Source organism: Hyperolius riggenbachi, chromosome 5 (assembly GCF_040937935.1).
Source record: "Hyperolius riggenbachi isolate aHypRig1 chromosome 5, aHypRig1.pri, whole genome shotgun sequence".
NCBI classification, from domain to species: domain Eukaryota; kingdom Metazoa; phylum Chordata; class Amphibia; order Anura; family Hyperoliidae; genus Hyperolius; species Hyperolius riggenbachi.
This window is the reverse complement of record NC_090650.1, coordinates 40,565,189-40,591,889: the sequence shown is the minus strand read 5'-3', so window position 1 is coordinate 40,591,889 and position 26,701 is coordinate 40,565,189. Positions and strand designations below refer to the sequence as shown.

Sequence of the window (26,701 nt, the reverse complement as noted above, 5' to 3'; positions counted from 1 at the left end):
TAAATGTTTGTACGACTTTCTAGTTCAAAAATTTGAAAAATAAAGAATCTTTAAAAAAAAGAGTCACAGAAGGTCAGGAAAACTTGATCTATATGGTACGGAGGAGGGCAAGGTTGTCCTGAATTGTCCTAAAAAGTCAGGAGAATACTGACAGTCAGAGGTCATACCATAGGCGAGCGGTCTTTACATCTAAACAATAATCGTCTGCTCCTTCCCTGCTCTATTACATGGGTGGGTCAGACCAGTTCTGCAGAAGCCTTTGTTGACTGCCACAAAACAGAGGTGCCTGGCTCTTCTACTGACCACATATGCTATTGCTCCGTTGTTATTGCCTGATGAAGCGGGATCAAACCTGCGAAACGCGTTGCATATTTGGAGTTTATAAATAAAATATATTGACTGTCTTTACTACAGTCGTTGTGTGTCTACTTGGAGGAGGTAAGTCCACCACTACCTCCTCTACTTACCAAGAATTTGTTTTTTAAGCTCATTTAGCTTCCTTTTATCCTTTTGGCGCCTCTGTTCTCCTGCATAATATTGAGTCCACCCTGAGTGGAGGGCTGAACCCCCTTTTTCTCATCTACAAAGAGCGACTTCTTATTCCTGAGTGGGGTCAGGGAAATCTCCCCACCTGCCTTTACAGTGGTTGCCTAATGGTAACCCTGGTTTGTGAATATTAATATTTACTCTATCTAGTAACCATTCACCCGTACATATTACACTATTGGGGCTCTTGGTGTTCCTTGTTTTTAGCTCCATAGAAAAGACTGTGTAGAAATGTTCTCATACTACATGGAAGGGGGTAAAATTGGTCTGTGATCTTTCATTTTCAAAAGACTATGGTCTGGTGTGTGTATGTGGCCCAACTCTTGCTGCCTGTGCTGATAGTGTGGGTTTCATTTTTATTCTGCTTTAACGTGGATCCGAGAAACTTTTACTCATTGCATAATTGTGTTCCTTTTATATAGTTTATAGGACATTCCTCAAGCCAAATACTTTTTTTGTTTCGTTTTAATACTCTAATTCCCTATAAACTAAACAAGCCTCACCCACAACTTCTCCAGAGTGCTTTGGCACTCTGAGCCTTGAAACAACAGACCTGAACTTAGATTACTAACAACAAAATATCTCTCTAAACTGAATCTAAAACATAACTTTTATTAAATTCCTAAAACTCGACACATATAATTGGCTGCGATACCATAAATTACACTTGCAAGTAATTGCTAGGCCTGCTTTGTCGGCATATGACTGGACAACCTAGATTGCCCAAGGCTCATAGCAATACTGATAATGATAAAATCACACAACCCCCACCATACAACCCGACATGTTTCACTTCTAACTGAAGCTTTTTCAAGGGAAAAGTGCTAAGAACGTGCAAATAGTGATAAGGTGCAATATTACATTGTAAAACAAGTATAAATGTTAGCCTATAGGCTTAAGTCATTGTAGCAACCAAGCGAGTATGATGGCTGACTCAGGCTTATATACCCTCTAAGGGGTTGTCCCTCCCCTGACCCACCCCAAGGTCACACCTTCCACACAGGGCCAGCTCCCTATTGGTTACCAGCCACATCACTCATGAAGCCCACCAATGCGAGCCTCACACATATAGTGCAATGTAACATAAAGTTACCCTTTATGGTAGGATCCTATTCCCCAAAATTAATAAATGCGTACCTCTCCTGTTATCCAATACGAGAATAGCAAGCTGGGGGTGCTTATAAATAAACCGCCTCCATATGCGGTAAAAGACGCCAGGTTCCGCAAAAGGAGGCCTCTGATTGGTTGCCTGAACCTCTCAGGCGTCATCCTCCTCCGGCCTATCATGTGCAATGGCATCAGTAAAAACCGACGCCCAGGCACTTCCGCATAGCGCGGCGTGGAGCGCATACGTCATACTCCTCCGCCCATAGACCCAATACAGTACGTCAGGGTCTGCGATAGGCCAGGCAGATGTTGTCATGGCAACCCCTATCAACAGAAAACCGCCCGGAGAGAGATTAATTTTGGGGAATAGGGTCCTACCATAAAGGGTAACTTTATGTTACATTGCACTATATGTGTGAGGCTCGCATTGGTGGGCTTCATGAGTGATGTGGCTGGTAACCAATAGGGAGCTGGCCCTGTGTGGAAGGTGTGACCTTGGGGTGGGTCAGGGGAGGGACAACCCCTTAGAGGGTATATAAGCCTGAGTCAGCCATCATACTCGCTTGGTTGCTACAATGACTTAAGCCTATAGGCTAACATTTATACTTGTTTTACAATGTAATATTGCACCTTATCACTATTTGCACGTTCTTAGCACTTTTCCCTTGAAAAAGCTTCAGTTAGAAGTGAAACATGTCGGGTTGTATGGTGGGGGTTCTGTGATTTTATCATTATCAGTATTGCTATGAGCCTTGGGCAATCTAGGTTGTCCAGTCATATGCCGACAAAGCAGGCCTAGCAATTACTTGCAAGTGTAATTTATGGTATCGCAGCCAATTATATGTGTCGAGTTTTAGGAATTTAATAAAAGTTATGTTTTAGATTCAGTTTAGAGAGATATTTTGTTGTTAGTAATCTAAGTTCAGGTCTGTTGTTTCATTTAAATTTGTGGGTGCCCTGACACCTTTTTCTCCATATCCCTGAATCTTTTTACGCTAGAAAAGATGGCAGGTTTTCTAGATACTATCCCTGATGTTGATAGTTTAATTGCTGAAGCGAAACAGGTTTTTTCGTTGGAGGAGCCTGATCAGGCCACCCCCCCAGTCACTGTCACCCCAGATTCAGAAATCAATGATGCGTTCAGAACTATATTCAATGTTTACAAAGAACATAACAGGAGCTGGTGGGAAATAACGAGTTTTAATACTTACCTTAAAGAAAAGATTACGGTGCGAGGTCTTAGGAATTTGGTTACCCCTCATAAGCATACAGAAAATGTTGAATTTATGGATGGGTGGAATAAATTAAAGACAAAGCAAAGTCTTGAATTGATGGCATTTTTAAGGGACTATGAGTTGAAGGAACTGGAAAAAATAAATAAAAAACTGGCAGAGGAACATAGGAAGGTTTTGAACTTTAAATTGCATCCTGCCTATAAGGATCTTGAGGAAAAACTACAGAATAAAGTTCACAATCATAAAGAATCAATTAAGAGTAAAAAACACAAGAAATATACTCGTGATTGTAAAGATTTCAAATATAATAAAATATATGATTGGGGTCGCACTCCTAAAAAACCTACACCACAACCAGCCTCTGGACAAACAGATACAGAAACTGACATTAACACCGAGTCAGATAGTGAACATAACTCTGAACCAGAATCAGGGGAAATAAACAAGGTCCCCAAAAAACCCAAGGGGAGGGGGAGACCAAGGAGCCAAAAACCGAAACCAATAGGCACCCCGAGAGATCTACGCAACAGGGAAAAGTGGGGGTACAAACCCCGTTATTGGAAACACAGGGAGGAGGAATGGTGACTGATATGGTCACCTCTGATAAGATGAAAATCATTAATTTAACCGACTATATCTTGAATGAAACTGAACTGAATGTACTATCTAAAGGCCTTTCTTTTGTGCCATCCTCACAGTTTGATTTATTTGAGGCTGTTAAGGACATCAATTTATTTGCCAGGAAGTTAGCAATTAAGAAATTTATGAATACACCGAGTGCACAGAGTAGAAGTGAATTTAGGAGAGACGAAGAAGCTTTAGCTAATCTTAATGATCTCCTGGAAGAAAATACATCGGGAGAGATACGTAAATGCATACCAGTTAGCAATTTACAAGCAAAAAGTAAATTCTGTCCGCCCATTAGTCAATATTCATCCATACAAACCTTTGTGGATGTGGTTACTAGGGAACTTGAGGATTTAGCAAAGAGGGGGAATAAGGACAAAAATGCCATAAATAATCTCAGTCCCAGTGAGAAAAAAGCCCTGGACGATCTGTCAAGTAACAGTGATCTTATAATTAAAAAATCTGACAAAGGTGGGAATATTGTGGTCATGACTAGAGTGAGCTATGTAGAGATGTGCAACAGACTCCTTATGGATGATAAACAATACCGAAAGTTGAGGCAAAATCCGACGATGAAATTCCAGGCTGAATTCGAGGCTTTTTTGAAGAATGCACGTGACAAGGGTGTCCTTGATAAGGGGGATTTTGAACGTATCAATACAAAACATCCCACTGTCCCGGTATTTTATGCACTTCCAAAGGTTCATAAAGATTTATTGTCTCCACCAGGTAGACCCATTGTGGCAGGGAATAACAGCTTGACTGAAAATGCCAGTAGATATATTGATTTTTTCCTTAGACCATTTGTGGAAAGCTTGCCCTCATATTTGAGAGACACAATGGATCTGCTTAATAAGCTACATGACATTAAAATCACAGCAGACACCTGGCTGGCATCACTGGATGTAGAATCCCTGTACAATAATATTCAACACAATTTAGGGATCAATGCAGTTGATTATTTCCTGAAGTCTCGGAGTATATACGTGAGGGAACATTCATTATTCCTTTTGGATCTGTTGAGATATATACTTACCCACAACTATTTTCTCTTCCAGAACCAGTTTTTTCTGCAGGAAAGGGGTTGTGCGATGGGGACGGCGTGTGCCCCCTCTTATGCCAACCTCTTCCTAGGCTGGTGGGAGGATGTGACGGTTTTTGGTGAGGACCTGGCGGTGTATGCATCACACATTTTATTCTGGGGCCGTTTCATAGATGACGTATTCATCTTGTGGGACGGCCCCAGGGACATGTTCTTGGATTTTGTGGGTGAATTGAACAAGAACCATATAGGTATGTTCTTCACCCATGAGATTAGCTCTACTTCAATTGACTTCTTGGATGTGCATATTGTGAAGAACAATAAGGGGGGCCTTGATACGAGTATCTTTCGAAAATCTACATCGACGAATTCTCTGCTGGCATGGGAGAGTCATCACCCTGACCCGTTAAAAAGGGGGATTCCGAAGGGGCAGTTTCTCCGGGCGCGGAGGAATTGCTCTGACCCCATAGCATTTGACAAAGAATGTAAGAACCTGCATAAAAGATTCAGTGATCGGGGTTATCCCCAAAAAGTTCTGATGGATGCAGAATTGAAAGCGAGGTCTACAGAAAGAACAGAATTATTATGTCCTAAGGAGAAATCCAACTCAAACTCTGATGTGATGAGGATTATCAGTACATACACAAAACAGTCACCTATAATCAAGAAGATTATTGATACCCATTGGCCTATACTTCAATTGGATAGAGATCTGAGTAAATATATCCCCCCTAGACCACAGATTACGTATAGGAGGGGGAAAAATCTGGGTGATGCTCTGGTACATTCGTTTTTACCCGCAAAGTCCATAAATCAAGCAGAGAAATTTAAGAAAAAGACTTGGCTGGACCACAGACTTAACGGTATGCACAGATGTGGCAAGTGTAAAACCTGCCCTCAAGTTCTCAAATGTAGCAATTTTTTTGCACCTAAGAATGGTCGGAAGTTTGATTTATTTGACTTCTATAACTGCGATTCAGAGGGGGTGATTTATGCAATCCAATGTTCATGTCCCCTATTGTACATCGGAGAAACCACAAGGGCAGTAAAGACAAGGATCCTTGAACATCTGGGGGACATAAAGCATAAAAGAAATACCTCTGTGGCCCGCCATTTTAATGAAAAACATGGGGGCGATATAGATACATTCAGATACTGGGTGATCCAGCAGTGGCATCTGGGCCCCCGAGGGGGTAACCTGGATCAAAAGCTGAGACAACTTGAATCCAGATGGATATATAGACTGGGTACCCTGAGCCCGGATGGTCTCAATGAGGGTTTCACTTTTTCGCCCTTTCTATGAATTATGTCATTAATGACAACTCAGGATCACCCCTTTGTACTGAGCATGTACACCCCATAATTGGTATATTATCGGTTACCTACGTTACCAACCTTGTTTTTAGTGATTTCGTCTTATCCTTACTCCTTAGTTTTGTTTCCCCCCCCTTTTGGGGTCCCCCCCCCCCCCCCCGGTTTGATCAGCCTCCCATGTAATATAATATATTTCCTTTCTAGTCATACTTACCTTCCACATCTATATCAGCTTACTATATACTATATATATGTCAGCCTGTTTTTTACCTTACAGGAGATTCCTATGGTTTATCTATTTGTGGTATTAATCCTTTAAAATTCCCCTCTTCCCCCTGATGTGCCACGATGCTATAGGTAGAGATGGCCATATGGCATGGGGCAATGTGTGTATATTTCGCCGTATTGCCCTGGTTATGTCCCCTTTTCAGCGCGATTGTAACTTATAAGGTGGCGCAATGGTGGGATGTATCATATAGGTTCTTACGAAATTGTAACTTATAAGGTGGCGCATTGGTGGGCTGTGAGTGATGTAGGCTCTCCGGGCGGTTTTCTGTTGATAGGGGTTGCCATGACAACATCTGCCTGGCCTATCGCAGACCCTGACGTACTGTATTGGGTCTATGGGCGGAGGAGTATGACGTATGCGCTCCACGCCGCGCTATGCGGAAGTGCCTGGGCGTCGGTTTTTACTGATGCCATTGCACATGATAGGCCGGAGGAGGATGACGCCTGAGAGGTTCAGGCAACCAATCAGAGGCCTCCTTTTGCGGAACCTGGCGTCTTTTACCGCATATGGAGGCGGTTTATTTATAAGCACCCCCAGCTTGCTATTCTCGTATTGGATAACAGGAGAGGTACGCATTTATTAATTTTGGGGAATAGGGTCCTACCATAAAGGGTAACTTTATGTTACATTGCACTATATGTGTGAGGCTCGCATTGGTGGGCTTCATGAGTGATGTGGCTGGTAACCAATAGGGAGCTGGCCCTGTGTGGAAGGTGTGACCTTGGGGTGGGTCAGGGGAGGGACAACCCCTTAGAGGGTATATAAGCCTGAGTCAGCCATCATACTCGCTTGGTTGCTACAATGACTTAAGCCTATAGGCTAACATTTATACTTGTTTTACAATGTAATATTGCACCTTATCACTATTTGCACGTTCTTAGCACTTTTCCCTTGAAAAAGCTTCAGTTAGAAGTGAAACATGTCGGGTTGTATGGTGGGGGTTGTGTGATTTTATCATTATCAGTATTGCTATGAGCCTTGGGCAATCTAGGTTGTCCAGTCATATGCCGACAAAGCAGGCCTAGCAATTACTTGCAAGTGTAATTTATGGTATCGCAGCCAATTATATGTGTCGAGTTTTAGGAATTTAATAAAAGTTATGTTTTAGATTCAGTTTAGAGAGATATTTTGTTGTTAGCACTCTGAGCCTTAGCAGCAAGGGCATATGGGAGCTCAGTCTGGGCAGGAGGAAGAGGTTACTAGCCAGAGATTTCAGAAGCAGAGGGGAGGAGGAGAGGGGAGTGAAGCTTTCACAGGCTGAGGGCTGGAGATGCAGATCAGCTTGCCTGTGTGTAATGTAACAAACAGAACATGGCCGCTCTCATTGTATCACAGGAATAAATAATCATACACTGTTGAAGCTGTTTGCAACTAGATTTGCTGTGTAAACCATCTAAACTTTAGATAAGATGTATAGACAAGTTATTTGTTATAGTTAGTTTTTCATCTCAGATCCGCTTTAAGATGCCCCCCATACATAAATGTATGTTCCCTGGTAGTTCCCTACAGCCTTATCTCTGTAGGCGGGCTGCCTGCGTTCCTTACCCGGGCGCTCTGTCTGCTGGGCTTCTTCTCCTCATCAGGAAGTGGTGGCATGGGGTACGGGTATTTCCTGCTGGAGGCAATGGAGCCGGTGGATGACGATGGCGACTTGGCAGGCGACAGCGTTCTGTAGAGTAAACACACAGAATACAGTGACACAGGAGGCGGGGATAAGAGGAGCACTTCCTGGGATATCGGTGAATGATGGTGCTTGGAACACGGCAAAGCTCGCTCACACCCTCACATCACACCATTCTTAGAAGAGAACAGGTCTGTCTAAAGATTGAAGCTGCTATTGACATTAGTTTCAAGCTACAAGTTACATGACTGTTACCCTTATCTTTGCTTTGCCGCTTAAAGCAAACCTGAAGTGAAAATAAACTTATGAAATAAGTAATCGTGTCTCTAAACTAATCCTAAACAGAACTTTCCTGGTGTTCCATATTCTTAAGGATTGAAAATGGAAGGTTGTATTCTGAAAAGTCTGAGTCACACTGAGCACTAGTAATTATAAACCTCCCCATAAGGTGGGTTCATAATGGTATGTGCCTTTTGGGGGGGCGTGGTTTGAGATGAGCTTCGCTACTTACCTATGGGGTGCTGCTCCTCTGGCCCCTAGCCAGTATGGAACGCGCCATCTTTTCCACCCGACCGACTGCATATGTCAAAATTTAGTAGTTCCCATCAGGGCCTCGCGCACACGCTGTAGTGCATGCTGGGATATGTAGTCCATGGATGCGACTGCGAGTACATTTCTGTACATTGATTGTGCGACAGACACTGCCAGGAAATTCAGCGGATGCGGCTGGTTGGGTGGAGAGGACAGCGCATCCCATACGGGTCAGGAGCCAGCACCCTGTAAGTCAGTAATGAGTCTCACATCAACCTCCCCCCACAGAGGCACACTCCATTATGAACTTCTCTCACGGAAAGGCTCTTTAAGTAAAAAAAAGTTTTTATTGGTGCTCAGTCCCCTTTAAGGTGCACATTAACCATACAGTTTTTACTGAAGGACTATACTTTTGATCAGAATTAATCAGATCAAATTGTATGTAGGATAAGAAAAGAAGCTGGTGGGCCCAACAGATCTTGAATTGTCTCATTATTGAGGCCAAAATTACTAACTGGCTGCAATTGGGTTGATCAAGTGCCGATTCCCTTCCAGGGGGCGGAGCCTGCAGCTGCTGTCAGTCTGAATCCCCCCTCCCGTCTCACAGACAAGAATGGCGTAACAATCACCATCGTGTACACAAAGAGATGCGATTCAGCGCTAGCGATATGCCTCACCACATCTTTATAAAGAGGAGGCTGGCATTATTTTGCATCATAAGCAAGTACGCACTTTAAATCATGATTGGCCACCCACTGACCAATTTTACCAACTGTAATATGATGGTCAATAGATATAAGCAGATTGTGTAAATAACCCCTCCTACTACATGGAGTTGGTAAAATTGGTCAGTGATTGGCCAATCATAAGTGAAAGTGTGTACTAGGCTTTATGATTGGTAGGGACAATAATGTGCACATCTAAAGGGTGTGTACACACATCCAATTTTGATTGGACTATGACCAATATTACCACTTCCATGTAGTATGAGGGAAAACTGATTTTTGTTTTTTTAATACTATGGCCAGATTGTGTAGTTAAGCTCTAGCACTGTACTGCAAGTGATACAATTGGCCAATCAAAATTGGATGTGTGTACACAACCAATGTCTAAAACGCTTCTAAACAGACATGTAGCAATAATGTCCCTTGTAGGAGAGAGTGAATTAGAAGGAGACCCTGGTGTAGAGGAAGCTCACTTGATACCCTATAATCATAGACAGAAATTGAAAACAATGGCATATTTTATCAATGATGTGATCATGAAGTTGCAGCAGATAAAGTCATGCATTTTTTTGACTGCACACAAAGTGTAAACCACTTTGGGGGTGATTCAGCAAAATATATCAACCAATCAGGCTTCAGCCAAACAAGGATTCTGATTGGCTGAGCTGGGCAGCTGCTCCAACTTTATTTGCGTATTTGCTGATCGATCAGTCCCAATGCATTTCCAAAGCACAAGTCCGCCTCTGTGGCCAGATGGAGAATAATTACAGTCAGAAGGGAATACATCTCATGCATCGCAAGTGGTGATTATAATCACTCAGCCAGGACTAGAGGCAAACTCTTTTATTGTACAGATATTCTCCTGCAGGAGAGCTCAGAATGAGGCAGGTGATTGGCTTTTAAGCATCTCATTAACTGCCCATGGTCATCTCATCATGTCTTTCACTTCATAGACAACACCGAAGTAAAATACTGTATGAACAGCCAAACAGCAACATACAAATTCATCAACTAATCCAATCCATCATGCCTCTGTGAATTCTCCTTGTGGAGATTGTCTGTATAATATACTTTTTTTTATCAGTGTTTGCAGTTGTACAGATTCCGTTCCGATTCCTCTTGCCACAATGGGAAACAGAAATCAAAACAATCCGACAACAGGTTCTCAGCCTTTCTCGTTACTTGATTGTTTTCATAGTTGACAAGCTACTCCCCACTAAACTTGCTAAAGTCGCAGCTGCACCTGCAGCCATCTTTGATGTGGGCTGGTTTCCTGGGCTCTATGTGAACTCCCTGCAGAGGGCCGTATGGGATATCAGAAGATAAGGAAATGATGGGTGCCATGGCAATGGAAGAAAGAAGTGGACCTGAACTCTTGCACAGGACAGAAGGAAAGCATAGAGAAATGCACCCTGTATGTATTTAGAGAGTCAGCCTGTCTAATTAGCCCTCATCTGTGACTAACCACAAGGTGTATTTTTTTCTCTCAGCTGTGTCAGATGGCTGCCTCGGCAGAGCAGCTAATTTGTAAACACAGGCTGTTAACCCTATGTCTGCTTCCATGAAAGCAGGAAGTAGACACACTGCAGATCTATTGCAGGATTTGTATCAGCTGTAACAAAGAAATGTTTTACTGTAAAGGTTATGCTGTTGCTTATCTTTTAGAGCAGGTCCGCTTTAACGTTGTTTTTTTCTATAGATCTCATGAATTTAACACACATGATATTCAGCCATGTGCATCTGTTGCACATCAAACCCGGAACCAAAGAGGCCGCGGAGGAGGACTCCTATATGAGGCGTGTGCATGTAGCAAATAATAAATGTATCGCAGTTATGGGAGTGCACATTTCTCTCATGCTTCTGGGCTATTATCAGAGCAAAAATGCAATGCTGCTTGATGTGGTGCAGCATGCAAAGAATGCTACATCCATACTACTGGCATTCCTTGAACATGTGTTTTAAAGGGATACTGTAGGGGGGTCGGGGGAAAATGAGTTGAAGTTAGCCAGGGCTTCTAATGGTCCCCTGCAGACATCCTGTGCCTGCGCAGCCACTCACCGATGCCCCGGCCCCGCCTCCGGTTCACTTCTGGAATTTCAGACTTTAAAGTCTGAAAACCACTGTGCCTGCATTGCCGTGTCCTCGCTCCCGCTGATGGCACCAGGAGCAACTGTGCAGGCCTAGTATGGTCTGTGCATGCGCCGTGCGCTCCTGGTGACATCAGGGGAAGCGAGGACACAGCAATGCAGGTGCAGTGGTTTTCAGACTTTAAAGTCTGAAATTCCAGAAGTAAACCAGAGGCGGGGCCGGAGCATCGGTGAGTGGCTGCGCAGGCACAGGATCTCTTCAGGGGACCGTTAGAAGCCCCGGGTAAGTTCAACTCATTTTCCCCCGACAGTATCCCTTTAAGTGCATTTTATCACCTGCTCACAGTATAGCGTTGTGTATGAATTTTCATCTCCAATAAGGCCTATCAAATCACTAAAGGACCACTTAAGTGAGAAGACTATGGAGGCTGCCATATTTATTTCCTGTTAAACAATACCAGTTGCCTGGCAGCCCGGCTGATCTATTTGGCTGCAGCAGTGTCTGAATAACAGCAGAAACAAGCATGCAGCTAATCTTGTCAGATCTGACAATAATGTCAGAAACACCCGATCTGCTGTATGCTTGTTCAGGGGCTATGGCTAATAGTATTAGAGACAGAGGATCAGCAGGGCTGCCAGGCAACTGGTGTCGCTTAAAAGGAAATAAATATGGCAGCCTCCATATCCCTCTTGTTTCAGTTGTTTTTAAATCATTTGGCCCCGTGTCTGAGAATTGGAAGAAAGGAACCGTGTCTTTTTTCCAATAATGACCAATCGTATCCAAGCTATGATTTCTGTATCATTCCTCGAAATCATGGTAGCCAGAATCTGATTGGTTGAAGAAGCAACACAATCTCTGCCTGCCTGGCATACAGGATAACCAGCAGCAGAGTCATGGTAAACCAGGACCACTAAGATCTGTGTGCTCTGGGCCAAGAGGAAACCAAACGTTATACATTTCTTCCTCCTCAACACAGACAAATAGCCCCTCACCCCTCAATGTGAGAAAAAGCAATACTCCTAATGCGTCACTTTGACTTCAGTATATTGCAAATCACACTTTGATGTTCTTATAAACATGGTGTACGTCCAGAAAGCCTGGCTCAGGCTGTTTGGCCTTTATCGATGCAAAGTACCTGTTATGCTGGCCACACAAATCTACATTCCTTAAGTACACCTGAACTAAGAGGCATATGAAGGTGACCATATTTATTTCCTTTTATTATAGTAAATAAAGATAAAACTTTTTCAGACATTTTCTATCTTTACTGCCTCTGACTGAAGCCAATCCTGATGTCATTTCCTCCTTTACTCTTTTTTCTCCTAGAACCTGTACTGCCATATCTAGCTTGCTTTGTAAAAACATGTAAGCAAAGCATAGATCATATTTCAGCAGCTCACTGAACTGCCCATAAAGTGGACCTGAACTCAGACCTCCTCTCTGCTCTCATGAGGAGATAGACTAATCCAAATCCTGTCAGTAAGAAGTTCAGAGCGGTCATATTGGAAAAGCTAATGTAAGTGACAGCTACAGTACAGTACATTTACTCTGACAAGTGTATGTATGTCTTGTACATGCGTTTTTTGAATTTTTCAATTATTCACAATAGTGACTCTTACCACCTCCCTAACAAGTGCAGTCACCATAATCCCAACAGTCTCCCCCTCCCCCTGTGCAGAGTAGTGTACCAGAGAACTATACGTTTATAGGTATGCATCAAATGCACTCTCATCTATACAGCTGTCAGAACCTACCTGCGGTGCTGCTACCTCTGTAATAGCAACGTTCAGGAGTCATAAGGCACAGCAGGAGGCTGCTGGGAGGAGGAAAGTGAACCCAATGCAATGCTGGAGCAGGTTAAACATTCTGCTGGGCCACTCATGGGAGCGACTGTCTGCAGCTACAGGAACAGCACTGGTGAGGGACCATTTGTTGCAGGAGGGAGAAGAAGTGAATCCCCTGGTGCTCCTAAAGCACAGGTGTCAAACACAAGGCCAGCAGGCCGAACGCAATGTGGTCCTTGGGAGATTCAAATGTGCATCATTGAAAGCAGTAAATCAACGACAAGCACACTGCCCTCCCATCCAGAGGAGCACACCGGTTAACATGGGACCCCCTCTTGGGAACCAAACCCCCTTGTGTGCCTGGTAACCACCACAGCTTACCAAAAAAGACGGGAAGTGAAGGCTAGCCTCTTCCCTTGGGCCACATTTCTTCTTGAGCCTTTTCTGCTGGAGCAGCACTGCAGCAGGTAAATATTAAACTGCTCCACTGTGCTACTCTGCAGAAGGGGGAGGAGCTGCTCCAATGTTCCCTATAGTTACGCCAATTTGTTTGGGACTGTTCAATAAATGTTAAATCTTAATAAACAATTTGGCCTGCAACATAGACTAGGTTTTCGATGCAAGGATGCAAGTTTTACAATGGGGCCCCCCAAGCACTCTATGAATAACAACTGATACAGCGCACCGAAACCTGCCAATGGCAACTACAGTGTCAGAGGTGCAAGAAGCGGATGATTACCACTATTCAAATTATCTATAGAAGTAATTATTATGAGCACAGGACCAATAGAGAGCTAATACTGTAGTTGAGGGAGGGCCCTTCGGGGGCCCCGATGCGGTCGCTACCTCTGCACCCCCTATTGCCTTCTGTGATGGAGTTTGACACCCCTGCCCTAGAGGCTGCTTCCCTGGAAGTTACACCACTGATACCATATTAAGCCTAAAATATGATTTGCCTAGCCAGGGAACTATTCGCCTCACATTATTCATTGTTTTATAACCAGCTAGTGCACTAAAACATGTACAAGTTAACTTGATGAAACCTAAATAAAATATAGAATAAAGTACAAAGTAAATTGGGCATAGTCTAAACTTTTGTGGGGAAAAACAATCTGTTGAGGTCTGTGAGCAATATATATGACAATTATTTCAGAAAACAGAACTGTTTTACCACATGCCATGTGTGTGATGTATGAGAGCTGATTGAGCACCTGAACATGAACTGCTGACTGGGTGGAAACAGTCAGGTGCGTCCTTCACCAAACTGAGTACTGCTGTCATGGCTGCAAGTAAGCGTATTTTGAATTGTCTATTGAGTCTGGAAAACAACTGCTAACGGCAGACTATAATGGAAAGTTAATTTTATTTTTTTTAAAATAAAGAACACTTTGAATTGGTTCCATATTCCTTACTACACAGCCATTTGTTACTTTATGTCTAGTGTATGGCTAGAGATAAGCTATAAACCATTTAAAGAGTCTTTTGTGATTTAAAAGGATAACACAGGGTTCCCATACAATCCTCTATACAAGGGGTGCACATTGAGTAGATCACGACCTACCGGTAGATCGCATTTTCCATTCTGCATTTACAATCGTGCTTCTAAAATTGTATATAGGTAGATCATTTTGACTTACTAATTTTAAAAGTAGCTCACAAGCCGAAAAAGTGTGGGCACCTCTGCCCTATGTGCATTCTTGACCCTCCTTTGATTAGGATAACTTAAAGGGATACTGTAGGATGGTCGGGGAAAAATGAGTTGAAGTTACCCGGGGCTTCTAATGGTCCCCCGCAGACATCCTGTGCTTGCGCAGCCACTCCCCAATGCTCCGGCCCCGCCTCCAGTTCACTTCTGGAATTTCAGACTTTAAAGTCTGAAAACCACTGCACCTGCGTTTCCGTGTCCTCTATTCCCCTGATGTCACCAGGAGCGTACGGCGCAGGCACAGACCATAATGGGGACCATTAGAAGCCTCGGGTAACTTCAACTCATTTTCCCCCGACCACCCTACAGTATCCCCCCCAAAAAAAAACCTTGCTTATACCCTAAAATTGTAATGAGAATCTTGATGACATAATTCTAGTCACACCAGACTACACTTCCCATGATCCCTAGCGGTGACTGATAGCTGCTGATACACATCTGACAAAACCTGAATCCTGATGGAGCCAGTCTGTAGTTCTGCTGGCCACAAGGTCAGAATGGAAAAATTGTAAATGTTTTTTCTTGGTGCCAGTACTTTTTTTGTTTTACAGACTTTAAAAGGTACCACTACAACCATTATAACCATGGGGGAAAGGGGGGAGAGGGTCTATATGAAAGCCTTTTAAGTAACAATAAGTTACCTCCTGAGGCCTATCTCCAAAGGTATGGGGGCAGTTTCTATTCATGGACACATAAGGTGGGAAGAAACCACTGCATGGTAGACAAGGGGTTACAAGGAGCTTGGAGCAGCAAACTGTTTTTTTTTTTTTTACAAACGTTTTAGGAAATTGTTTAAAAATAAGAATATAAAAAGACTATACCGTGAAAAGAAATAACATTTCTCTGATTCCTCTCCTTTTCAGATAACGTTATACTCACCTCCAGGGTCTGTTTCCTCTTACTTACTCCCCCAGTCCCCGCATGCTCCTTCTTCCAGCGCTTAGCCCTGCCCCCTTTGAGACGAGTGTTATGACACTCCCTCTATCCAAGATAAAGAGTCCTACGGGAGAGTCATGCCTTTGAAAGGGGGCGTAGCTAAGCCCTGGAGCCCGGAGCATACAGGGTCACGGTGGGAGTGAGTAAGAGGAAACAGACCTTGGAGGTGATTATAAAGTTATCTGAAAAGAAGATCAGAGGAATGCTTATTTTCCCTGAAAAGTCTCTTTAACAAAAAAAGTTGGTGCAAAAAAGCCCCATAATGATAGCGGAGCGTACGTTAAAAAAGGGCGCCGGGAAAAAAGGGCGCAGGGTTTTAAAAGATATTAACTCCATCAGATTAGCACCATCTAAAATAGGTTTTTATTGAGTGATCTTCAGATAAAATACATCAGATTAAAATCCACATGTGGGTATGCCTACGATGACGCACAGGCGTTTCGGGCCATTCTCAGTCCTTTCTCAAATCATGGCAGGCCCACAATGATCACAAACTACTTTTCACACACCTATAAGGTCCACGAGAGGACCACATAGAAGACTGCTAATTAGCATACATGCATATTCATGAGTAACATAAAGATACCAATTGCAACATGTTACATACAAATGGTTGTAACCAACCCACAGGTGCAATCCAAATCTCACATGATAATAAAGATTACATACATATAAATTAGCTGTATGAGACACTCACCCGAAATCCCCTCATGTATAAAAACCGAGTAGGGATATGTATATACACGGATCACCGTGTCTCCATATTGGTTTACACAGTTACCTCCAAAACAGCCAATCAAAACAGAGCCTACCGCGTCCGCATGTAGGACTTCTAAAGGGGCGACCAATCACCAGCCGCATTGCAGATCTCCAGCCACCCGCCCGGAAAAAGATATCCAATCCGGTGTCAGGGCTCATCATGCCCCCTAACTCACGCGGAAGAGAGATGGTTACCCTTAAGGGAACCAATCACCACAAGGCCGACGACGTCCGCTGGTCCAGCAGGTCTGGGAGGAGCGTCTTTACGCACAATCACACCCACCTGTTCACATGGACCAATCCCCAAAGCGCCGACAGCGTCCGCATCAAACACCACAGCGGATACGCCTTAATGGATACGTCACACGCACTAAAGCGCGTGACCATCCCCTTAGCCAATGGTGAACATGCCGGTCACGTCCGCCCGAGAGCACCCGGAAAAACGGCATGATGCACATCCCATGCGATGTAAACATCACATGGGTGCGCATCAGCCATTGCCGAGACATACATGCGGTGCAGTCACCGCCCATATGTAAATTAGCCATGCAGGTACACCGGAGATCCCCAACCACTAGCTGCCCCTATTTGTTTCTTAATCCAGGACAGCGACACTGCGGCAGGTATAACAAGGCTCAAAGCCTCCACAGCAATAAAGGACAACAAATTCTTATCCTACCGCACCGTCGCTCCCCTCCCAAAAGAAACAACTATCTATAAGAAAAAGGATGACACCAATAAGCGGAAACCACTACCATCTAATTCATATCAATGCAGCCAAATCGTAGTCTCTATTAAGCCCCTTAGGTACAAGAGTATCAAGCTTGTTAATCCAATAGTTTTCCCTTAATGCTAAAATTTTATTCCTATCTCCCCCCCTACGTGGGATTGGGACCCCCTCGATCACCTGTACCCTTAGTTGTGATAGAGAGTGTTGTTTCATACAAAAGTGATCAGAAACGGAAAGTTCCCGGTTTTTGTTCCTAATGTTAGACTTGTGTGAGGCCACACGGTCTCTAAGGGGCTGGGTGGTTTTACCCACATAACCCAGCCCGCACGGGCATTTCAGCAAATACACCACAAACCTGGAGTCGCAACTAAAGCTGCCTTTAATAGTGTATTTTGTCCCCCGGCTAGGGTGGGTGAAAGTATCCCCCTTAACCACATAGCTGCATAGGTGACAACCTAGGCATGGGAATAATCCGTTTCTCTTAATGGTGTTAATTATTTCAGGGCCCAAGTCATTTTTCACTACTTTATCTCTGAGTGATGGTGCCTTTTTATAGGACAATAAGGGCAGATCATGAAATTCTTTTACTGTGGGCAATCCCTGTTTTAGCATAGGCCAATGTTTGTTTATAATGTGCCCGATTTTATCCGATAACACATTATAGGTGGTAACGCATGGTATTCTCTCTGTCATCCCTAACCTAACACTACTCCTACTCCTACCAAAAGTTGCCCCCAATTTAAATCTAAAGTCTGCCTCTAGACAATTCGGGGGATATCCTCTCTGTAAAAATTTGTATCTCATTTCTTTTAGACGTAATGCTCTCATGTCTGGATCCCCAACAATTCTCTCTATCCTCTTGAATTGCCCTTTGGGTATGTTGAACTTAATATGTGGAGGGTGAAAACTTGTGAAATGAAGGACGGAATTCCTATCCGTCTCCTTCACATACAGATCCGTCACCAGTCTGTCCCCCTTCCTAATCACCCAGGTATCCAAAAAGTTTACTCTCTGCTGGTCAACATGGACTGTGAGTTCAATAGCCGGACATTTCCCGTGCAGCGTGGACACAAAGGCATCTAGGCTCGAACGTGGCCCCTCCCAAATCAAAAAGATATCATCAATATACCGTTTCCATATTACGGCATGTTTACAAAACAATGTATCAGAATAAACAAAAGCCTCTTCGTATAAACCCATATACAGGTTGGCATATGAGGGGGCCACGTTCGAGCCCATCGCCGTGCCCCTCCGCTGCACGTAGAATGTAGACTCAAACAAAAAATAGTTGCTTTTAAGAATCAACCCAAGCAACTCTAGAACAAAACGTCTTTGCTTATGATCAAGATCTGAACAAGTCATTAGAAAAAAATCAACCGCTTCCAATCCCCCATCATGGGGAATCGCGGTATATAGACTACTCACGTCCATGGTGACCAGCAGTGAAGTATCCCCCAGGTTCTCGACTTTTGAGATAGCCGTTAGAAATTCCTGTGTATCTTTCAAATAAGACTCCAAGATGACCACCATTGGCCTCAGGATCCTGTCAAGAAAAATCGAGATGTTAGTAAAAATCGAGTCTATGCCCGATACAATCGGGCGACCAGGGGGGTTGTACAAATCCTTGTGGATTTTTGGGAGAATATAGAGGATCGGAATCCGTGGGAAATCTTTGCCCAAAAATTTTTTAAGGTCCCTATCGATGGTTCCCTGACTTTCTGCATTATCTAAGATCTTACTAATTTGGGATTTGATATTGGCAGTAGGGTCATAAGTGATTTTAGTATACACCTGTTCATCATTTAATTGCCTAAGAATTTCTTGTCTATATTGCACTGTATCCATAATAACAACGGCACCACCCTTATCAGCTGCTCTTATAGTAATTAATTTATTGGACGACAGTGACATAATAGCCCTCCGTTCCTGTAAAGAAAGGTTATTGGTGATGTTCTTAACTTTTTTACACTCAAAATCTGCTCGCAATAACTTTATATCATCATTAACTTTTTCTATATATGAGTTAATCACTCCATGAGAGGATGGGGTGAAAGAGCTTACATTCCTCAATCCCCATTCTTTGAGTCTTAGACATTCTGTCTCAGCCCCCTGATTGTATTGAGGGTTATTAATAAAGCCATTACTGAAAAAATATTTGAGCTTAAGAGTCCTGAAAAATTTCGTCAACTCCAAATCCAATGTGAAGAAGTCCGGAAAGTTTGTAGGGCAGAATGAAAGTCCTCGATTAAGAACTTGATGTTCAACCTCATTTAACGTATATGTTGAGATGTTTACCACTAGGTCAACCGGGGTTATCTGCCCCTCCTGAGTTGCATCCGATAATCCCCTTTCTGTTTCCCTCTGTTTCCTCCTTTGGTACCTTTTTCCTCCTCGCCGCTTGTGCTGCCGGACTGACCGGACAGGTCGTCCGTTGATGCTAAAAAATCTGACGACTGTTCTTCCCCTTCTTTTGGTATCCGGGGTTTAGGGTTTTTCCTGGGGTTTTTTGGTTTCATTGGTCTGGGGCGCTTAGCATAGCCTTCTCCTGGCCCCCTCTGCCACCGATACACGTAGCCCACACTGTAATCTTGTGTGTCCCTATGAAACTTACCCCGTTTAACCACCTCTAATGAGGCCTCATGTTCTTTGACCATCAATACGAGATGTTCCCTATACTTCTCAAAGTCGTCTTTTTCCATCATTTCACCCAGCTTAATCGTCAAGGCGGACATCTGTTTATCAATTTTGGGCAGCTCCTTCATGATCTCCTCCACCGTGCAAAGCATCGCATCAAATGCGGCACGGTTCCAGATGAATTCCCATCTGCCACAAAAATCAACATTCTTTGGGAAGAGAATAGGTGCCACCTGAGCTCGGATGTTCCTGGGGATTTTACCGTCCTTATAGTATTCCACTAATGTCTTAGCGTGAAGTTCTAATGGACTTGTAACTTGTGACTCCAAAGCTGATTTAAGCACATCGACTGACCATTGGTGCTGTTGCAATTACGTTTGAACATTGAGAGACCGGAGTGTCGTGTATAGCACAATGGAAAACCTTGGGATACAAGCGTCAAGCAAATCCTTTGCATATTCCCAGGAGCAAGCAGCCAATATAGTGGCACTGGTCCTCGATGGGGGAGGCTTCCTCAAAAAACCGGATCTGAAGGTGATTAAGAGAGAGCTGGAGAGTTTGAAAAAGAGATATGTTGAATTAGAACTTCACGCTAAGACATTAGTGGAATACTATAAGGACGGTAAAATCCCCAGGAACATCCGAGCTCAGGTGGCACCTATTCTCTTCCCAAAGAATGTTGATTTTTGTGGCAGATGGGAATTCATCTGGAACCGTGCCGCATTTGATGCGATGCTTTGCACGGTGGAGGAGATCATGAAGGAGCTGCCCAAAATTGATAAACAGATGTCCGCCTTGACGATTAAGCTGGGTGAAATGATGGAAAAAGACGACTTTGAGAAGTATAGGGAACATCTCGTATTGATGGTCAAAGAACATGAGGCCTCATTAGAGGTGGTTAAACGGGGTAAGTTTCATAGGGACACACAAGATTACAGTGTGGGCTACGTGTATCGGTGGCAGAGGGGGCCAGGAGAAGGCTATGCTAAGCGCCCCAGACCAATGAAACCAAAAAACCCCAGGAAAAACCCTAAACCCCGGATACCAAAAGAAGGGGAAGAACAGTCGTCAGATTTTTTAGCATCAACGGACGACCTGTCCGGTCAGTCCGGCAGCACAAGCGGCGAGGAGGAAAAAGGTACCAAAGGAGGAAACAGAGGGAAACAGAAAGGGGATTATCGGATGCAACTCAGGAGGGGCAGATAACCCCGGTTGACCTAGTGGTAAACATCTCAACATATACGTTAAATGAGGCTGAACATCAAGTTCTTAATCGAGGACTTTCATTCTGCCCTACAAACTTTCCGGACTTCTTCACATTGGATTTGGAGTTGACGAAATTTTTCAGGACTCTTAAGCTCAAATATTTTTTCAGTAATGGCTTTATTAATAACCCTCAATACAATCAGGGGGCTGAGACAGAATGTCTAAGACTCAAAGAATGGGGATTGAGGAATGTAAGCTCTTTCACCCCATCCTCTCATGGAGTGATTAACTCATATATAGAAAAAGTTAATGATGATATAAAGTTATTGCGAGCAGATTTTGAGTGTAAAAAAGTTAAGAACATCACCAATAACCTTTCTTTACAGGAACGGAGGGCTATTATGTCACTGTCGTCCAATAAATTAATTACTATAAGAGCAGCTGATAAGGGTGGTGCCGTTGTTATTATGGATACAGTGCAATATAGACAAGAAATTCTTAGGCAATTAAATGATGAACAGGTGTATACTAAAATCACTTATGACCCTACTGCCAATATCAAATCCCAAATTAGTAAGATCTTAGATAATGCAGAAAGTCAGGGAACCATCGATAGGGACCTTAAAAAATTTTTGGGCAAAGATTTCCCACGGATTCCGATCCTCTATATTCTCCCAAAAATCCACAAGGATTTGTACAACCCCCCTGGTCGCCCGATTGTATCGGGCATAGACTCGATTTTTACTAACATCTCGATTTTTCTTGACAGGATCCTGAGGCCAATGGTGGTCATCTTGGAGTCTTATTTGAAAGATACACAGGAATTTCTAACGGCTATCTCAAAAGTCGAGAACCTGGGGGATACTTCACTGCTGGTCACCATGGACGTGAGTAGTCTATATACCGCGATTCCCCATGATGGGGGATTGGAAGCGGTTGATTTTTTTCTAATGACTTGTTCAGATCTTGATCATAAGCAAAGACGTTTTGTTCTAGAGTTGCTTGGGTTGATTCTTAAAAGCAACTATTTTTTGTTTGAGTCTACATTCTACGTGCAGCGGAGGGGCACGGCGATGGGCTCGAACGTGGCCCCCTCATATGCCAACCTGTATATGGGTTTATACGAAGAGGCTTTTGTTTATTCTGATACATTGTTTTGTAAACATGCCGTAATATGGAAACGGTATATTGATGATATCTTTTTGATTTGGGAGGGGCCACGTTCGAGCCTAGATGCCTTTGTGTCCACGCTGCACGGGAAATGTCCGGCTATTGAACTCACAGTCCATGTTGACCAGCAGAGAGTAAACTTTTTGGATACCTGGGTGATTAGGAAGGGGGACAGACTGGTGACGGATCTGTATGTGAAGGAGACGGATAGGAATTCCGTCCTTCATTTCACAAGTTTTCACCCTCCACATATTAAGTTCAACATACCCAAAGGGCAATTCAAGAGGATAGAGAGAATTGTTGGGGATCCAGACATGAGAGCATTACGTCTAAAAGAAATGAGATACAAATTTTTACAGAGAGGATATCCCCCGAATTGTCTAGAGGCAGACTTTAGATTTAAATTGGGGGCAACTTTTGGTAGGAGTAGGAGTAGTGTTAGGTTAGGGATGACAGAGAGAATACCATGCGTTACCACCTATAATGTGTTATCGGATAAAATCGGGCACATTATAAACAAACATTGGCCTATGCTAAAACAGGGATTGCCCACAGTAAAAGAATTTCATGATCTGCCCTTATTGTCCTATAAAAAGGCACCATCACTCAGAGATAAAGTAGTGAAAAATGACTTGGGCCCTGAAATAATTAACACCATTAAGAGAAACGGATTATTCCCATGCCTAGGTTGTCACCTATGCAGCTATGTGGTTAAGGGGGATACTTTCACCCACCCTAGCCGGGGGACAAAATACACTATTAAAGGCAGCTTTAGTTGCGACTCCAGGTTTGTGGTGTATTTGCTGAAATGCCCGTGCGGGCTGGGTTATGTGGGTAAAACCACCCAGCCCCTTAGAGACCGTGTGGCCTCACACAAGTCTAACATTAGGAACAAAAACCGGGAACTTTCCGTTTCTGATCACTTTTGTATGAAACAACACTCTCTATCACAACTAAGGGTACAGGTGATCGAGGGGGTCCCAATCCCACGTAGGGGGGGAGATAGGAATAAAATTTTAGCATTAAGGGAAAACTATTGGATTAACAAGCTTGATACTCTTGTACCTAAGGGGCTTAATAGAGACTACGATTTGGCTGCATTGATATGAATTAGATGGTAGTGGTTTCCGCTTATTGGTGTCATCCTTTTTCTTATAGATAGTTGTTTCTTTTGGGAGGGGAGCGACGGTGCGGTAGGATAAGAATTTGTTGTCCTTTATTGCTGTGGAGGCTTTGAGCCTTGTTATACCTGCCGCAGTGTCGCTGTCCTGGATTAAGAAACAAATAGGGGCAGCTAGTGGTTGGGGATCTCCGGTGTACCTGCATGGCTAATTTACATATGGGCGGTGACTGCACCGCATGTATGTCTCGGCAATGGCTGATGCGCACCCATGTGATGTTTACATCGCATGGGATGTGCATCATGCCGTTTTTCCGGGTGCTCTCGGGCGGACGTGACCGGCATGTTCACCATTGGCTAAGGGGATGGTCACGCGCTTTAGTGCGTGTGACGTATCCATTAAGGCGTATCCGCTGTGGTGTTTGATGCGGACGCTGTCGGCGCTTTGGGGATTGGTCCATGTGAACAGGTGGGTGTGATTGTGCGTAAAGACGATCCTCCCAGACCTGCTGGACCAGCGGACGTCGTCGGCCTTGTGGTGATTGGTTCCCTTAAGGGTAACCATCTCTCTTCCGCGTGAGTTAGGGGGCATGATGAGCCCTGACACCGGATTGGATATCTTTTTCCGGGCGGGTGGCTGGAGATCTGCAATGCGGCTGGTGATTGGTCGCCCCTTTAGAAGTCCTACATGCGGACGCGGTAGGCTCTGTTTTGATTGGCTGTTTTGGAGGTAACTGTGTAAACCAATATGGAGACACGGTGATCCGTGTATATACATATCCCTACTCGGTTTTTATACATGAGGGGATTTCGGGTGAGTGTCTCATACAGCTAATTTATATGTATGTAATCTTTATTATCATGTGAGATTTGGATTGCACCTGTGGGTTGGTTACAACCATTTGTATGTAACATGTTGCAATTGGTATCTTTATGTTACTCATGAATATGCATGTATGCTAATTAGCAGTCTTCTATGTGGTCCTCTCGTGGACCTTATAGGTGTGTGAAAAGTAGTTTGTGATCATTGTGGGCCTGCCATGATTTGAGAAAGGACTGAGAATGGCCCGAAACGCCTGTGCGTCATCGTAGGCATACCCACATGTGGATTTTAATCTGATGTATTTTATCTGAAGATCACTCAATAAAAACCTATTTTAGATGGTGCTAATCTGATGGAGTTAATGGACTTGTAACTTGTGACTCCAAAGCTGATTTAAGCACATCGACTGACCATTGGTGCTGTTGCAATTACGTTTGAACATTGAGAGACCGGGGTTTTAAAAGATAATCATGAATAACGTTTAAAAAAAATTGTGTTATATTTCGTTTAAAAATAATGTTTTATAAAGTTATAAATCATTAAATAATGTGTATAAAATCGGCAATTTTAAAAACGTTAATCTTCCCTGTTTAAAAATTGAAATTTATAATAACGTTTTATAAACCATTAATAAGAATTTTACTAAAGCTATACCTAACCCTACTCTCACACAGAACCCTCCCTGTACCTATCCCTAACCCCTAGACCCCCCTGTTGGTGCCTAACCCTAAGACCCCCCTGTTGGTGCCTAACCCTAAGACCCCCCTGGTGGTGCCTAACCCTAAGACCCCCCTGTTGGTGCCTAACCCTAAGACCCCCCTGTTGGTGCCTAACCCTAAGACCCCCCTGTTGGTGCCTAACCCTAAGACCCCCCTGTTGGTGCCTAACCCTAAGACCCCCCTGTTGGTGCCTAAACCTAAGACCCCCCTGTTGGTGCCTAAACCTAAGACCCCCCTGTGATAAGCATTAATAACGTTTTAAAAAAATATGGTGCGGTTTTTCGTTTAAAAATGAAAAAAAAAAAAAATTGTACGGTTTTTCGTTTAACAGTAATGTTTTAAAAAATATTGTACTGTTTAAAACGTTATTTTTCTCCGGCGCCCTTTTTTCCTGTTGGGCGCCGATTTAAACGATATTTATTATGGGAGTGAATGGCGGCGCCCTTTTTGTCCACCTGCCTCATGCGCCCAAATTTCCTGCTTCCGATAGCGGATCCGCAAACGCTAGAGGTTTTTGAAGCAGATTTTCAGAGCGATTCTAGGCATGTTTAGAGAGGTTTTCTGCACATGCCTAGCATTTTTTGGAGCGTTTCTATGTAGCAGATTTTATATTTTGTTACAGTAAAGCTGTAACTGAAAAGCTTCTGTAACAAAAACTCCAGGAAAACCGCTCTGATCTAGCGCTTTTCACAGCAGTTTTCCACTTTTCTATACTTTACATTGAGGCAGAAACCCCCAATCGTTTTAAAAAACGCTCAGAACCACTCTTGGTGTGCACCAGCCCTGGTAAGGCATTATTATCACCTGGGTAAAGTAGGTAAAAAGTTTAACGGTAATCTGCTCTCATTTCTAATGCCTGGCGCACACCATGCAAATCTCTGTCAAATTTTGGGTTGAATCGATAATTTCTAACATGTCCGATCAGTAGCAAAAATCGTAGCAAAATAGCGTGATTGTGATTTTTGGAAAAACTGCGATCGTGGCAATTCAATGGAAGCCTTTTTTAAAAAAAAATAAAAATAAAAATCGACCCGCAAAACGCTCTCCAGTGTGTCAGAACCCTCTACCTTACAGCATGCTTGTGGGGCCTTCAGATGCCCCCTACTGGTTGCAGATCCACACTGAGATCCTGAGAGGGGTTCCCTGTGCTGTGAATGCTGTAATCAGTCATGCAACAAAAGTAATATACGACCAGCTTTGCTTTACAGAGAGTATAAGTTCATATAAGGTACAGGCACCCAGCGCTCATGCGTCAGCACAAGTCAATTAGCCATAGCAGCAGAATGATAGAGGCAGCATGCAGTGTAAGATAGGCAATGGTGAGTATTAGAGGTGACAGGCAGCATGCATCCCAAACAAACATAGCATCAGTACTATAACACAGGCAACAGTGCTGTATCTACAGTATATAGGAAGCATGACTTTGTAGGCGTGATAGAATGACATCTATTAAAAGAAAAATGTATCCCCAAATGAGAAGTAGAATTTTTTCCGGCTAAGGCTCCATACTCGCATCCAATTTTAATCTGCAGATGACTGTCCAATTTTACTACTGGCATGTAGTATGTAGTAGTATGAGAGCCAACAGTTTTTGAATACTATGAACAGACTGTGGGCTTGATTCACAAAAGGGTGCTAACTTAGTTAGCACGCCTAAAAGCCCCTTAGCACGCCTAAAGCCCTTTAAGACGCGCAAAGTTTCGTGCGCTAATTGAGCACATGCAAAGTTTAGCGCTGCGCGGTGCTCGCGAAACGTCGCACCGGGAGTGAACAAAATGTTGCACTGGGTGTGCCTAAAACGTTGCACCAGGTGCGATCAAAACGTTGCATGGTGCAATGTTTCGGGCGCACCCGGTGCAACAATTTAGGCGCACTCGGTGCGACGGTTTGATCGCACCCCGGTACGATGTTTCGTGCGCAGCGCTAAACTTTGCGCGTGATCAATAAAAGCTTTGGCCGTACTAACTGCTTAGCACCCTAGTTAGCACGC

General features: G+C 43.6%; 1 protein-coding gene across 1 annotated transcript in view; it reads right to left on the bottom strand.

Annotated features, from left to right (window-relative positions):
• The window catches only part of ADAM22 (ADAM metallopeptidase domain 22), a 378,095-nt gene that overhangs the window by 12,358 nt on the left and 339,036 nt on the right, over positions 1-26,701 (bottom strand). The window contains exon 30 of the mRNA XM_068235530.1: positions 7,706-7,829. Within this exon, the coding sequence (XP_068091631.1) occupies positions 7,706-7,829 (124 nt within the window). The remainder of the gene's footprint in view (positions 1-7,705; positions 7,830-26,701) is intronic.